At 42.5% G+C, this 15157-nt stretch overlaps 1 protein-coding gene and 1 long non-coding RNA gene across 2 annotated transcripts in view; one reads left to right on the top strand and one right to left on the bottom strand.

Moving 5' to 3' along the window:
* Positions 1-1715: 1715 nt before the first annotated feature.
* LOC144583427 (uncharacterized) lies at positions 1716-9629 on the bottom strand. The gene is made up of 3 exons (XR_013537184.1): positions 9299-9629; positions 7780-7937; positions 1716-2751 (listed from the first exon to the last, which is right to left on the bottom strand). It is a non-coding gene; the product is annotated as an uncharacterized LOC144583427 (long non-coding RNA).
* Positions 2690-15157, top strand: part of LOC110089566 (solute carrier family 12 member 3) — a 29678-nt gene continuing 17210 nt past the window's right edge. Inside the window, exons 1-9 of the mRNA XM_078377147.1 lie at positions 2690-2805; positions 6551-6862; positions 7229-7336; positions 7824-7899; positions 9292-9387; positions 11222-11361; positions 12138-12248; positions 13071-13182; positions 14062-14192. Of these exons, the coding sequence (XP_078233273.1) occupies positions 6581-6862; positions 7229-7336; positions 7824-7899; positions 9292-9387; positions 11222-11361; positions 12138-12248; positions 13071-13182; positions 14062-14192 (1056 nt within the window). The 5' untranslated portion in view covers positions 2690-2805; positions 6551-6580. The remainder of the gene's footprint in view (positions 2806-6550; positions 6863-7228; positions 7337-7823; positions 7900-9291; positions 9388-11221; positions 11362-12137; positions 12249-13070; positions 13183-14061; positions 14193-15157) is intronic.

Raw genomic sequence — 15157 nt, 5'->3', positions numbered from 1 at the left:
TGCAGCACAGTGGCTTCTGCGGTTCAACCCACAGCACCACCACGTCCCTCTAAATTGGAATAAGTGTTCACAAATTGTATGTGATAAAGTTGCTGCAGTTCAGAAATTGTGATTTCTTAAGGTGCCACAAGACTCTCTTATTTCCCCCCTCCCCAGTGCTAGCATTTGGCATAACGCATGTCTTTACAAACAGTTATTGCATTCTTAAACCACACTGCTAGGTTTGCAGATATGTGTGTGTGTGTGTGTTTATTTGTTTACTTATTTATGGATGTTTGATTTCCAAGTAGAAAAATGTCAGTGTATACTTCATGTAGAATCTGGCTACTCTGGATAACTCAGTGGCTTAGGTGTCTGGCTGTGAGTTCAATCTCCCGCTCCCCACATCTTTCCCTGACAGGAGCTGGACATGATGATTTATAAGGTCCCTTCTAGCTCTGCAGTTCTTAGAATGTAGAATATAAAGATTTTCTGAGAAGTTAATATTTGTAGCTCAGTGGTTTGAGTATCTGGCTGTGCAGCCAGTATTTGGGACTGTTTCCCCACTGGGCCACCTTGAACAGGGCTGGACTTGATGATCTATAGGGTCCCTTCCAGCTCTGCAGTCCTAAGATTAGGAAGAGGAATATTCTTTATAACTTTTGCTCTGTGTTTTACTGCCAAGCATTGTTAACTCCAAGGCTGGAGGGGTGCTGTACCTGTTGAATTTCTGGCCGTCACACCGATATTACAAACACAGTTCCCTTGCCAAACAAAACGTGGCATGCCAATGCAAGAAAAGAGCCCAAACTGCATGACAAGACCAGCAGTTTTTAAAAAAATAAAAATAAAGAACTACCTGGTATAGCAACACCCTTGTAAAAACTATCCCCCCCACACACACCCAATATTGTGTTTCTGATTGTGTTTAATTTTATGATTGAGCGCCTGAAGGGAAAAGCCTTGCCTATAGACCATGGTGTCTGGCTCTGTGGCGCAACACAGGGAGGTTCAAGCTCTAAGTATCACATTTATTATTTTTCTTAATAGATGTATTCTCTGATTATTGTTATTATTATTAATATAAATTTCTACAGCTATAGAAACAGCAGAGTCTTTCTGTAAAGAGCTAGTTAAAAATCCACAACATAGTAAAAAAAAAACAAACTAGAAATGGCACCCTGATTTCCAGGTAAAAGCAGAGAGGAAGAAGTATCAGTTGCTAAATTGTGATGAAAGAGAATTAGGTTGAGTAATGCCTTCATTGAATCACCAAAACATGCAAAGAGGGCAAGCTTTTCAATTTGCCAGAACTCCTCTTTAGGTGTGGATGAGTTCGGCAGGGTTTTGTTGTTGTGATGTGCTCTCAGGTCCTTCTCGACTTAAAGCAACCCCCAGCAATCTCCAAAATGTCATGTCCTCGAAATTATGAGTATTGATATACAAAGGTGTCCAAGGATAGTTTTGTTAACTAATTTTTGGAAATAGCCAGTTAGAATTGGGGGGAGGGAAAGAATTAATTATTATTAGAGTACTAGTTGCAAAATTGATATTTGCAAAGAATTGGAAGAATAACCAGTTTAACAGGGAGGGCTGGTTTAAAGAAATGTGGAATATGGCTCTATCAACAACAGATCAATAGTGCCAATTGCAAGTTAGACAGGGAATATTGAAAGCAAATTATTTTAAGGCGATAAGGAATGTTTTTGTAATAAAGGTAGCTGCCTTGCTCAGTTCTTGCACGCTCAAGCACTGTGGCTTCCTTTAAGACAGTCAACCCATCTCGTATTTGATCTTCCTCTTTTCCTGCTGCCTTCAACTTTTCCTAGCATTATCGTCTGTTCCAGAGGTAAGGGCTGTTCTCAAAGGCACAGTTTTAGCCAAGCAAAATGGAGAGGTCAGGTTTAAATAACACAGGATACAAGATACATTTTACTGCCACGGGCAAGTAAAACAAAAATTTTAATTTAAAAAAATGGCAACAGTATTGGTATAAAATGTATGACTAGAAATTCAAAGAGCCAAATGAATAAAGATAATATTTTGTGTTAGGAAACACCCCTGTCCTGCTTAGACTATTTCTGTGTCCCGCTATACTGTTATTTGAGACCCACTGGTTTGTGGATTGAAATTAAGCTTCAGCCCACCCCCTCTTTTAAGGAAATCCTTCTGGCATCTTTGCATGGAAGAATCCCTGCCTGCTCCCTCAAACAATGCAAAACCTTAACTCCTTTTCTCCAATTTCACACTTGATAACTTGGCTTAGCCGTGACACTGAATAGAAATTCCAGAGACAGGGTCAAGCCGAGGTTGCCTTCTGGCTCACCTTATCACCCCCCACCAGCCGCGCTGCCTATGATCTTGGTCCCTTGGCGCGTGGGCTCAGCGTGGGCCCAGCCACCCAGATCCCTGTGGCTCCAGGCTCCCCATCTTCCATTGTCTGGGCAAGTTTCCATTGCCCTGAGCAAACCAGTCCAGTGGAAAGAACTTTGTGGCAGGAGATAAGGCAAGCAAACAGGGGATGCCTGCTTGTGGGTGGGGGGGAGGAGGAGAAGATGCTCCTTCAGTCTCCTCCCAGCTCCAGCTGTGTGCTCTCGGAAACTTTGTCTGTTTGGAGAAGGAGGAGGAGGAGGCGCAGGTGATAAATGGATGGATGGAAGGAGGGGATCGAGGCAGACGGAGGCTGTTGGGTCCAGTTCTGAAGTGTCAGACCGCGGTCCTTCCCTGGGGCCTTTATAAGCGGAGGAGAAGCAGAGGAGTTCAACCACTGGCCTGGGGAGAAAAAAAAAAGACGGAGGCTGTGTGGAGGCAACTCAGAAGGAGCAGGTAGAAAGCCCACTTGGGGTTCTCCTTTTTCAAGGAGAAGGGATAAAAATATTTTAAATAAATAATAATGCAAGCAAGGTTGGACTGTCCAGCGACCTGTCCTGCCATCTCTTGCTTTGCTTCTGCATCTCTGCGGGTTCTGTGTCCTCCTGTTCTCTCCCTTCTTCTCTCTTCCCAGGATGTTCCCTCCACTCCCCTGATGTTCCTGTCTGTCTTTCACCCCCCCCAAACTCTGCAGAGAACAATCTTGCCTCTTGCCAACTATATTGAAATGGCTCAAACGTCTGCTTTTTTTTTTTTTTTTTTGTGAGAGGGAAACTAGGTGTAATCACTTTGTTTGACTGTTGGTATGGTAACAACAATCAAACAGATGATGCATGGTTATATTTTATATTATATTATATTATATTATATTATATTATATTATATTATATTATATTATATTATATTATATTATATTATATTATATTATACTGGCTTTCTGAAGATTGGATATTCTGGACCTGGTAGGACCTATTGAATGTTCCCACAAATGAACAGATTTGTAGGTGTTTTTGCTGTTGTTATCCTTTTAAAAATGCCTCCACAGTGGCACTGAAATGCTGCATTTGTGATGTTATCACTTTCACAAGGTAATTAGCAGGGTGTGTGTCCAGATTTCCTGGAAGATAAAGCTAACCTATCTTGATAAAATAAGAACCGCTTGGCCACGGAGGGGCAACAGCCATCTATGTATTCTTTGATTCGGATTCCTGCCTTGAGCAAGGGGGTCGGAGTCGATGGCTTCAGAAGCCCCTTCCAACTCAACGCTTCTAGGATTCTAGGATTCTGTTTCCAGCTGTGGAATAGCTCAGTTTACCAAGATGCTCACAAACAAGGGCTGCTCTTGATGGTGCATTATTCCACTTCAGCCAAAATAATAGCACATTTTAGACCAGTTGAATTTTGGTGTGTGTGTGTGTGTGTGGAAAAGTCAGCCAATTTGCTAGGATCTACAAGTAGCTCTCTTGGTGGTTGGCAGTAGATTCCGAAAGGTTTCTGATTCTCAATTGCCTTAACAATAGGACTTGCAATAAATCTTCCCTTTCCCACCTCCTGTAGCCTGAATTAGCTGCTAATACAGAAAAAACGGATGTGGGTTTTTACATGTGAAACAACTCTAAACTTTTTTTTGGCACGTGGGGAAGACATCTGGTTTTGCAATCCTCAGAGGTTGGCCCATCTCTGCTTATTTACCACCTAACAGTCTTACTCCATTTGGTAGACCTTGTGATTCAAGTAAAAACCAGAGTAGATCTTGCAACCTTAAAGTGTGCCCAAGGTTGATTTATGAGACAGTAAATCTGTTTAGTTTTTAAGGCACCGTATTTCTGTTGAGTCTGTCAGCATAATCTAGGTAGGGGAGTTAATGCAAGCAAGCGTTGAGCAGTCAGACTGAGGTGGAACGTTGGTATGAAAGGGTCCAGCATATTTCTGCTGGGAGATAAGCAACATTTTCTTCCACTCGTGACCTCCTTGTCTTTTTCCAGCCTATTATTTTCTTCTTATTTCGAGGAGAAAAAGAAATTCATTAAGAAATAAAGGTCTAAATAGCTTGGAGCGTTCTTTGGAATCTTTGCTTACCAGCGATGAGGAACATTGCCTGCTCTCTCCTGCTACAAACAAGCATAGTTTAAGAAACCTTGCCTTTCTATCCATTGTTTGCTTATCATGATTTCCTCAGCTTTCCTAGGGAAATACGGTGCTCTGGCTTGCTTCTCCCTTAATAAGTCAGAGGAATATTTTTTCTGTCAACTGGCTTGTCTGAGAAGAAACAAAGCAGAAGGCTGGGGCTAGCCATCATGCAAGGGAAACAATAGATGGAGCAGGGTTTTATGGGACTGAAAGGTGCCTCGCTCAACGGGCGCACCGCTTAATGACGAATCCGTATAGTGATGTCGCTTTTAGGATCGCAAAAGCGATCGCATTGCGATGTTTAGATAGGCAAAAACTCGCATTGCAATGATCGGTAAGCGTTTTGCTTACCGATCTTCGCATTGCGATGTTTTTACAACAGCTGATCGGTGGTTCCAAAATGGCCACAGAGAGCCCAAAATGGCCACCGCAAGTGTTTTCGCGCCCTGCCCTCGCTTACCGAGGGCGCGAAAATGGCGGCTCTATGGAGGAACTTCACTGAACGGTGAGTTTGGGCCCCATAGGAACGCATTAAACTAAGTTTAATGCATTCCTATGGGGTTTTTCGATCCATTTAGCGATGTTTTTGCATAGCGATGATTAATCCGGAACGGATTAACGTCGATATGCGGGGCACCACTGTATTATGTGTAATCTATGCTGGACAGGTTTGGGTATCTGGCTACGGAGCCAGAGTTCAGGAGTTTGATTCCCCAATATAGCTCCTAGGAGTAGAACCAGTTTGAGTGGCCTTGAGCAAGCTGCAAAGTCATAGAGTGCCCCCAGAAAAAGGGGGCGCTGTAAATAATTTCTGAGCATCCTCTACCTAGAAAACCCTGAAAAGGGTTGCCATAAGTCAAAATTGACTTGATGACACATGATGGATGATGATGATGATTCTGAGCAAACACGAAGATTTATGTCGTGTCTAGAATCTATGTCGTAGGAGTCTTGGTTTTTAGGTTTAGAAAATAAGAAAAAGGAGATGAGAAGGAGAAATAACCGAACCAGACACAATTCAAATGAATTTGAAAACACTACCCAAAGCTGGGCATAAAGTGACATTCTATTATTCCACTGTGTAGGAGATTTTATATTGGATGCAGAGAATAGCTTCTCAACATGGATTTGAAAGCTTTCTAGTTTTTAAAGTACAGCTCCAAAGAAAGGGTGTAAACTTTTCCCATTTCTTCTCTTCAGCAGAAGGAAAATTACATGTGGATGTTTATGAAAAAAATTAATTTGATTTTTCATTGTTATTTATTTATTTTATTTATTTATTAAATTTATACCCCGCCCCTCTAGACCATGTCTACTTGTTACAAGTTTGCAGTCTTCCAAATCCTCTTTATGGCTAATTCCAGGGAAAATTTTTAGTACAACTCTTAGCCTAGCCTATAACACAATTTTTTCCCCTGCCCCAGATGAATGAAGGCTGGTTGTCCTTATTTGTGGTTGAAAGAAGACATTTTGTGCATGGTCATGTGTGTGCTCTTGCGGTGAATAAGGACTTGTGCCTTTCTTGTGAATTCACGTTTTCCTGGGCTGAGAGAGATCCTCCCAAAAAAGATATCAGACATCTCCCATCCCAGAAAAAGAAAAAAAGGAATGCTTTAATTTTATTGTTAATTTTGTTGTTGCTTATATTGCTGCATTGACCATATTATCTGCTTTTTTATCTGATTTTGTTATTTATATTTATTTTTTCTTTACTGTCGTGAACCACCCAGAGGTGAAAACATATCTCTTCAGACAAGCTTTCCCTGAGTGGCTGGCTACCTGAGTGGGGGTTTTTTAATGGATGGTTGTGATGTTGCTTTTGTTTACTGCCTTTTTTGTGTGGTATTTCTTTGATCCCTTCGGGGTTTTGTAAACCTACTGTTTTTAAGCTTTAAATATTGTGTTTTAATCAAGTAAGTTGCTTTGGTTTCTTCTTAAGGAGAACTGAGGGGTAAAAAAAATATATTATGAATGAATGTTTCCAGAGCAAAGAACTGTTGAGTCATGACTGAAATTAAACTCTGCTTTTAACTCCCAGTTTCTCCAAATTTCCTCCTTTGTATCTACCCAGACAAGTGACAAGAACAATCTCAGTTAGAGAATGGAGGACTCTGAGTCATATAAGACTGTCTTTTCACTTGGGAAGTTCAAGATTCGGAAGTTACAGAGTGGGACTCCTTCTTCAGACCAAGCCAATGGAGGTACCCCCAAACACCCAGAGGAACATGCACCTCCCTCACAAATGGAGGAAAATGGTTCGGCCCCGCCGGATTACGAGAGCACAATCGATGCCTGCCCACGGTATGAATTCTATGCCCTTTCAGCACCGCCCGGGCGTCGGAAAATACGGCCTTCGCTGGATATGCTCCGGAATGCAGAACCGGTGAGAGGCATGCAAGGGGGAAGGGTGGCTTCATCAGCCCCAGCCAATATGGCCAATAGTGAAGGATGATGGATGCAGTAGTTCATTAGTACAGAGGGGCGGAGGAGCAGTTTCTGTACCCCCTGCCCTGGGCTATCTAGGGTAGTGATCCACCTTTGATTCGCCCTCAAATAGAAATTATGTTCTCTGTTTTCTCAACGATAAGGGCTTTTCCTCCATCCACCATACAAAGAAAGACATATATGAAAATTATATGAAATCCACAGTTTTCCTCTGAAATGGGGGAAGTTTCACACCATCTCTAGGGGATACAGAATGTATTTAACTCCTCCCACCTGTTTTTTTGTTTGTTTGTTATGTATTCAGGCTAAGACTGATCCGGAGTCTGGAACCAAGGATGGAGAAGATAAAGATGAGGAAGACGAGGAACCAGAACCAGAACCTGTCCGTTTTGGCTGGGTGACTGGCGTCATGGTAAAGTCAACTAATGAAATGAGGGTTTTTTTATTAGAATCAGAAAGATACCTAGTTGTAGAGAGGCACAACATAGTTGGGAAGAAGCTGGAGGGGAAGAAAGGGATGGATGGATGGATGGGTGGGTGGGTGGATGGATGGGTGGGTGGGTGGATGGGTGGGTGGGTGGATGGATGGATGGATGGATGGATGGATGGATGGATGGATGGATGGATGGATGGATGGATGGATGGAGGCATGCATGGATGCATGGATGGATGCATGGATAGATGCATGGATGGATGGATGGATGGATGGATGGATGGATGGATGGATGGATGGATGGATGGATGGATGGATGGATGCATGGATGTATGGATGCATGGATGCATGGATGCATGGATGCATGGATGGAAGGATGGATGGGTCCTGATTATTTTTAAAAGTAAACAACATGATCATACCTCTGTTCTTAGGTTCTCAGTTTTGTGTTCTTCCCTTCCCAAAGATCCGGTGCATGCTGAACATCTGGGGTGTGATCCTTTATCTCCGCTTGCCATGGATAACAGCACAGGCTGGAATAGGTAACCTGGGTTTTTATCTTAATCTTAGAACTGCAGAGCTAGAAGGGGCGGGATACAAATCAAATCAAATCAAATCAAATCAATCAATCAATCAATCAATCAATCAATCAATCAATAGACAGACAGACCCTATGGATCATCAAGTCAAGGAGGCCCAGTGGGGAATCGAACACCCAACCCTCTGGCTCTGCAGCCAGTTGCCTAAACCAGTGGTTCTTAACCTTTTTGAAAGAAACGCCCCCCTTGAGCCATTGATGAAGTATCATCGCCCCCTCCCCGCGGTGATGATATCTTATTTATTTTTTATTTATTTGTTCATTTGTTCATTTGTTTATTTTTTATTTATTTATTTTTTAAGACACTTACATCCAACGACCCCTGAAAACAAAATTAAATTCCAAGAAAATGAAATGCCTCCCAAAAAGTAACATTTAATGATTTAGTTGCAAGTGAATTTTAAGACGCAAAAAGAAATATAAAAAGGGCATAAAAACAAATGCAGGAACTAAAAATTTCAAGACAAAATGTCTGAAACTAAATTAAAATTGGAGGAAAATATATATTCATGCACACTGTAAAAAGGCTCACAGGTTTGGCTTGCTCCAGCGCCCCCCTGCCACTCCCCTTCTGCTCCAGCGCCCCCACACCGCCCCTTTTCGTTCTATCGCCCCCCTGAAAAATGAAATCGCCCCCTGGGGGGCATTATCGCCCACGTTAAGAACCACTGGCCTAAACCAGGAAGCTATCCATTTTAATGCATTGAAAGCCGGAGGCGAATGTTAAGCACATGCTTCTTCTTTTGAAGGAATACTTTTGCTTCTCTCACTACCTCCCTCGTCCCCCAAAATGTTTTGCAAAATCCTTCTTGACTCCCTGGCATGGGTGTCTTTATAGGTTTTCAGCCCCATCTAGGTACATACAATTAAAAAACAAGTTATAAATGTCTTCTGTTTGGGGGCAGGGGTGGGAGCTGCTCTTTCAAACACAATTGCGATAATAATAGTAAGTAACGAATGGGACGCAGAGCAAAAACTGGGTGAAAATCAGGCCACTCTGTTCCCCAGTACCAGCAGAAGCTACTGCTTGACCCCAACAGGTGTTTGGGGAGCCTAGGGTGTGGCTCGCTGCTGACCCCATCTGGCTCCATGGCAGAGGGAAGCTTCCTTGCCTGGCCCTCCTTCCTTCCTTGACCTACATGGCAGTGTAAGGAAGCATCCCAGAAAATCCAGGCATCGCCAGAAAACAACCTGCACTTCCCAAGACTATCCAGCAAGACAAGAGGAAAGGAAGAACGTCAGGAATATGTACAGAAAGGCAACAGAGGGCAGATTAAACAATGGGATTTAGATGACAAAGTCTCCAACCCGCTTCACTGTGTCTTTCCTTCCTCAGGGCTGACCTGGCTGATCATCCTCATGTCCTCTGTGGTGACTAGCATTACAGGTCTCTCCATCTCTGCCATCTCCACCAACGGCAAGGTCAAAGCAGGTAAGTGGTCCTCTTCCCGCCCCTGGAGATGGTCTCCTTTGAAGGAGAAAGGCAGTATAAAAATATTAGATAGATAGATAGATAGATAGATAGATAGATAGATAGATAGATAGATAGATAGATAGATAGATAGATAGATAGATAGATAGATAGATAGATAGATAGATAGATAGATAGATAGATAGATAGATAGACAGACAGACAGACAGACAGACAGACAGACAGACAGACAGACAGATAGATAGACAGGCAGACAGAGACAGACAGACAGACAGAGACAGACAGACAGACAGACACAGATGATAGATAGATAGAGACAGACAGACAGACAGACAGACAGATAGATGATAGATAGATAGACAGACAGACAGACAGACAGATGATAGATAGATAGATAGATAGGCAGGCAGACAGAGACAGACAGACAGATGATAGATAGATAGACAGAGACAGACAGACAGACAGACAGACAGACAGACAGATAGAGATAGATAGATAGATAGATAGATAGATAGATAGATAGATAGATAGATAGATAGATAGATAGATAGATAGATAGATAGATAGATAGATAGATAGATAGATAGATAGATAGATACTGTAGATAGATACTGTAGATAGATAGATAGATAGATAGATAGATAGATAGATAGACAGACAGACAGACAGACAGACAGACAGACAGACAGACAGATGATAGATAGATAGATAGACAGGCAGACAGAGACAGACAGACAGACAGAGACAGACAGACAGACACAGATGATAGATAGATAGAGACAGACAGACAGACAGACAGACAGACAGATAGATGATAGATAGATAGACAGACAGACAGACAGACAGATGATAGATAGATAGATAGGCAGGCAGACAGAGACAGACAGACAGACAGACAGATGATAGATAGATAGACAGAGACAGACAGACAGACAGACAGACAGACAGACAGATAGAGATAGATAGATAGATAGATAGATAGATAGATAGATAGATAGATAGATAGATAGATAGATAGATAGATAGATAGATAGATAGATAGATAGATAGATAGATAGATAGATAGATAGATAGATAGATAGATAGATAGATAGAGGCTGACAGCAAGTGGGAAGGTCCTCTCACTGCTGAGCTTCGGGTCCTGCTCTTTTTTCTTTTCATTCCAACACCCCCTCTTTTGGAGCCCATGAACGGGTTACAAGAGAGAAGGAGTAGAAGTTCCTTCTTTCTGTTTCCATCAGGACCCCTCTTGTGAAAAGCAACTGTGAAGTGGTGAAGGAGAAAAAAAGGTGTCCCCAATCAGTTCATCTTCTCCAGGGCCCCTCAAAATCGGGAGGAGGCAATGGGCCATGAGATCTATAGATTGGGCTCAACGTGGCCCCTCAAGAGACCAAGCATTAAAAGGATGGAACCAGAAAGGATGGAAACTCACTTTTGGTTTTCAGAAATCAATATTTCTCATCTTAAAACACAGGGGAAAAAATGTTCTCTACGAATGCTACATTATTATGTACAGTATTTTTTTTTTGGTACAACCCACTGTTCTACAGTAAACCAGTGGTTCTTAATCTTTGTTACTTGGATGTTTTTGAACTGCAATTCCCAGAAACCCCAGCCAGCACAGTTGGTGGTGAAGGCTTCTGGGAGTTGCAGTCCAAAACTCCTGAGTAACCCAAGGTTAAGAACCAGTGCAGTAAACAATAGACAAAGTGACGAGCTTTACCTAGGAGTAGAACTAGCTTTAAGGCTTGACTTGGTTTGACCTAAGAGCAGGACCATCCCTGAGAGCTGGAAGTAGTTAGCATCTGCATGATCTATTTTGTGTCTCCCGCAGGGGGTACCTACTTTCTCATCTCCCGCAGTTTGGGACCCGAGCTTGGAGGCTCCATCGGTCTCCTCTTCTCTTTTGCCAACGCTGTTGCCGTGGCTATGCACGTTGTGGGTTTCTCAGAAACAGTCAAGGACCTCCTGGTGGTATGTACAGAGCAACCCAAATGCTCCAGTTTGGCTCCCCTCCAAACACCCGTTCTTTTATCCACCGTTTTTATCTGCGGAGATGATTGGGTGTCTCTCCTGAACTCCATGAAGTGGAAAAGACATTGCCAGCTCCTGAATTTTAAGGCCTTTTCATATGCAGATTTTGCCCTTCCAAAAGTACTGCGTTCTACACTACTTCTATCAGCATTTTTACCGCCAACCCCGTGATGTATAAGAAACCAGAAACCTGGCCCCTTACCTCAGTACAGCATAATTTTATGCCTCTCTTCTAAGAAGGACGTATTGTTGGGTACCACGGGACTTCCTACAAGGTCCATTTAAATACGATCGCCCTGTTTGTCTAGGCCAGTGTTTCTAAATCTTGAATTCCCAGATGTTCTTGAGCTAAAACTCTCTGAAGCCTTTGTCACTAGCTTTGTTAGCCAGGATTACTGGGAGTTGTGGTCTAAGAAAATCTGGGGACCCACAGTTGGGAACCACTGTCTATACCGGTAGCTCCCAGCCGTTAGTCTTTTTAGAAATTTTGGACTTCATCTCGCAGAATACCTGGCCATCACCTGTTTTTCGGTGCTTCTGAGAGCCAACATCTGGAAAGACAAAAGTTGAGCATCATTCATTGAGGCCAAGCTGGTCTTTCTATCATTCCTGTGATTACTGCCATGAATCAAGTAACCCATTTGGGCTGGGGTGTGAAATCCATGGGATTCAACCCAAGACTGAGAATGTTCTCATCTCTGCTGTGCCTCCAATAGGAGTTTGATGCCGTTATGACCGACCCAACAAATGACATCCGCATCGTGGGGGTCATCACTATCACCGTCCTCCTTGGCATCGCTTTGGCTGGCATGGAATGGGAGGCTAAGGTAATGGGACTATGATGGGACTTGTGACTCCATTGCAGCTACAGTTTTTGGGGGAAGCCAAGAAGCTTGAGAAATATTTAGACCTGCATCAGCTTGCATCACAGAGAAGGTGTATGGGCAGAGTCTGCTAAGACTTGCCAGCTGACTAAGGAAGGGGAGCTGGGGACGAATTGATCTGTAGGTAATCATGGTTAGGTGGAATCCAGTTGATTCTAACGTACGCTGGCCTGAATAGGGTTTTCAAAGTCTATTCCAGGAATGATTTGCAATTCGCTCCTCCCAATGTAAATACAGGAATCGGTGATACTTTTATTGGACCATTAAGAAAATAAAACAAAAAACAGAGCTAGCTTTCGGTGATCATTCACCTTCCTCCGGCTCTGCACAGTTCTCGTGGGTAGCTCCAAAATGATCTGTTTTTATTAAAGACCCAAAAGTTTCATGGCCGCTGTTGGGGGCCCGACACAGCTTCGTAGATGGAGACTGCAGTCTGCAGTCTGCGAAGGCCAGTGATTTTTAATTTATGATGCATCGTTCTACACAAACACCTCCCAATGGGTTTCCGTGGCCAAGGGAGAGCACATAAATCTTGACCACACATTACCTCTCATTAGAGAGGCACTGAGGGTGCTTCTGGCTATGGCGTTTCTATTATTTATTTACTTTTACCCCCCCCCCCGCCTTTCTCCTTGAAAGGATTTAAGCAAGTGTGAATCAGCAACAGGATTCTAGAATCTAAGTTTCTACTCTGGCTATGGATAGCTTGCTGGAACCGATGGATCCATTTCTTTTAAAAGAGTTTTCCCCTTCTTTTCTTTTCAGGCACAGGTCGTCTTCTTTTTCGTCATCATGATCTCCTTCATCAACTACTTCATTGGAACTTTCATCCCGGCCTCGCCGGAGAGGATGGCCAAAGGCTACTTCAGTTACCGTGGTAGGGGCCCTACCCCCCCCCACACACACACACCATCCCTTGTGTCTGAAATGATCAACATTTCCTGAGCTATATTTCCATAAGCATTGTTGTGCTAAGACCAAAAAATTATGGCCCGTGTGGGATGGGCTGTACTCAGTGGCAGAACAAATGTTCTGCCTGCAACATGTCAAAGGTAGAGGGGTGTACAGTTGTGTTCTTTGACTGCAGCTACCCAGAATGCTTCTCAGGTAATTTCTGGGAGACGTCGTCCGAGAACACACATCTGCATCCCTCTCATCTGGGGTTCAGTCCCTGGTTATCTCCAGACGGAGCTATGAAAACTCCCACCCAACATGCTGGAGAATTCTGGCTTGTAAGAGTAGACCAGCTTTCCCCCATCGTTGTGCCTTCTAGAGATGTCAGACTGCAGTTCCCATTATCCTTAGTCACCGTTGCCAGTGACGGAGGTTGTAGTCCAGAGCACCAGGCGTAAAGCCATAGGCAGCAACTTTGAGGCAAATGGGATCTCCTGAGGCGTGGTTGCAGACGCCTCTTGAGAAAAAGGTGGAAGGGAGTGTGGTGTTCTCACAAAAATAAGAAAGTTTATGCTTTTGAAACATATAGGCAGGGGTAGGAGGAGTAAATATGGACAGGAGTGTTCCCATTTATTTTCCCAGCACTCGCAAGTCGGTTCACCTCTTGATTTCAGTATTCTCTGAATATCGGTGCTCTGGGGCAAAGTCCCCATTGTCCTGCCCGAGTTAAAGCCCCAGAAATAGATAATACTGTTTTAGCTTGACCAAGCCTTTGTACGTTGCACTTTTGTGCAATGTTCTTTAAAAGATGTTTTTCAACATAGTGTTTGAGTGGACGCTCTTGCCTTCTTTTTTCCACAAGGTGACATCTTCTTGGAGAACATTGGGCCTGAATGGAGAGGCGAATCAGGCAGTTTCTTTGGCATGTTCTCCATTTTCTTCCCGTCCGCGACAGGAATCTTGGCGGGTGCCAATATCTCTGGAGACCTCAAGGTAGGCGGCTTGGCCTTGCGCCCCTTCAGAGAGAAGCAGCCGGTGGCCATGAGTGGCATAGGAAGAGAAAGGAGTTGAGTGAGATGCTTTCTTCTCCCAGGTGTTCATTTCACTTTGTTCAAACAATGTCTCCATCACTTGTCCGAGGTATAATACCAATGAAATAGTTTAAATACAGTAAGAACGCCATTATCCACAGGATGAGTATCCACTAGTTCACTTATCCATGGTCTGAAAATATTAAAAAATATTAAAAGAAAAATCTAAGAAATATTTATTTCTAAATATGAAGTTACCCAAACTGGCCAGTAGAAAGAGCCAGATACCATGGTATGTATAGTGTTCTCTGTTAAATTAGTGTTTGCTGTAATCCGTGTTTTTCCGTATCCACGGGGCAGGTAGGAATAATAATAATAATAATAATAATAATAATAATAATAATAATAATAATAATAATAATAATAATAATAATAAAAATAATAATAATAATAATAATAATAATAATAATAATAATGATGATGATGATGATGATGATGATGATTGATTATTATTATTATTATTATTATTATTATTATTATTATTATTATTATTATTATTATTATTATTATTATTATTATTATTATTATTATTAATTGTCATTGTAAGTATATACACAGTATACCCATACAATGAAATTCACAGACACCCAGAGACCAGACACATGCACACACATAAAATTCCCCCAAACACTCCCCACCCACTAAAAATCCCCCACTAAAAATACAAACATCTACACCGCAGGCCAAGTAACACAGTCCCACTAATTATTCACTACTGGTGGTCTTTAAGCTCATTATTAATTGCAATTATAACTCTGGGATAAAAGCTATTCAGAAAATGTGTGGTCCGAGTCTTAATTGTTCCATATCTTCTGCCAGTCCAATCCCCTGTGGATATGGGGGGTGCTCCTGTACACTAGACTCCTG

The sequence above is a fragment of the Pogona vitticeps genome, chromosome 6 (assembly GCF_051106095.1).
Source record: "Pogona vitticeps strain Pit_001003342236 chromosome 6, PviZW2.1, whole genome shotgun sequence".
In the NCBI taxonomy this organism is placed as follows: domain Eukaryota; kingdom Metazoa; phylum Chordata; class Lepidosauria; order Squamata; family Agamidae; genus Pogona; species Pogona vitticeps.
The sequence above is the reverse complement of the archived record's forward strand: the minus strand, read 5'-3'. Positions and strand labels throughout refer to the sequence as shown.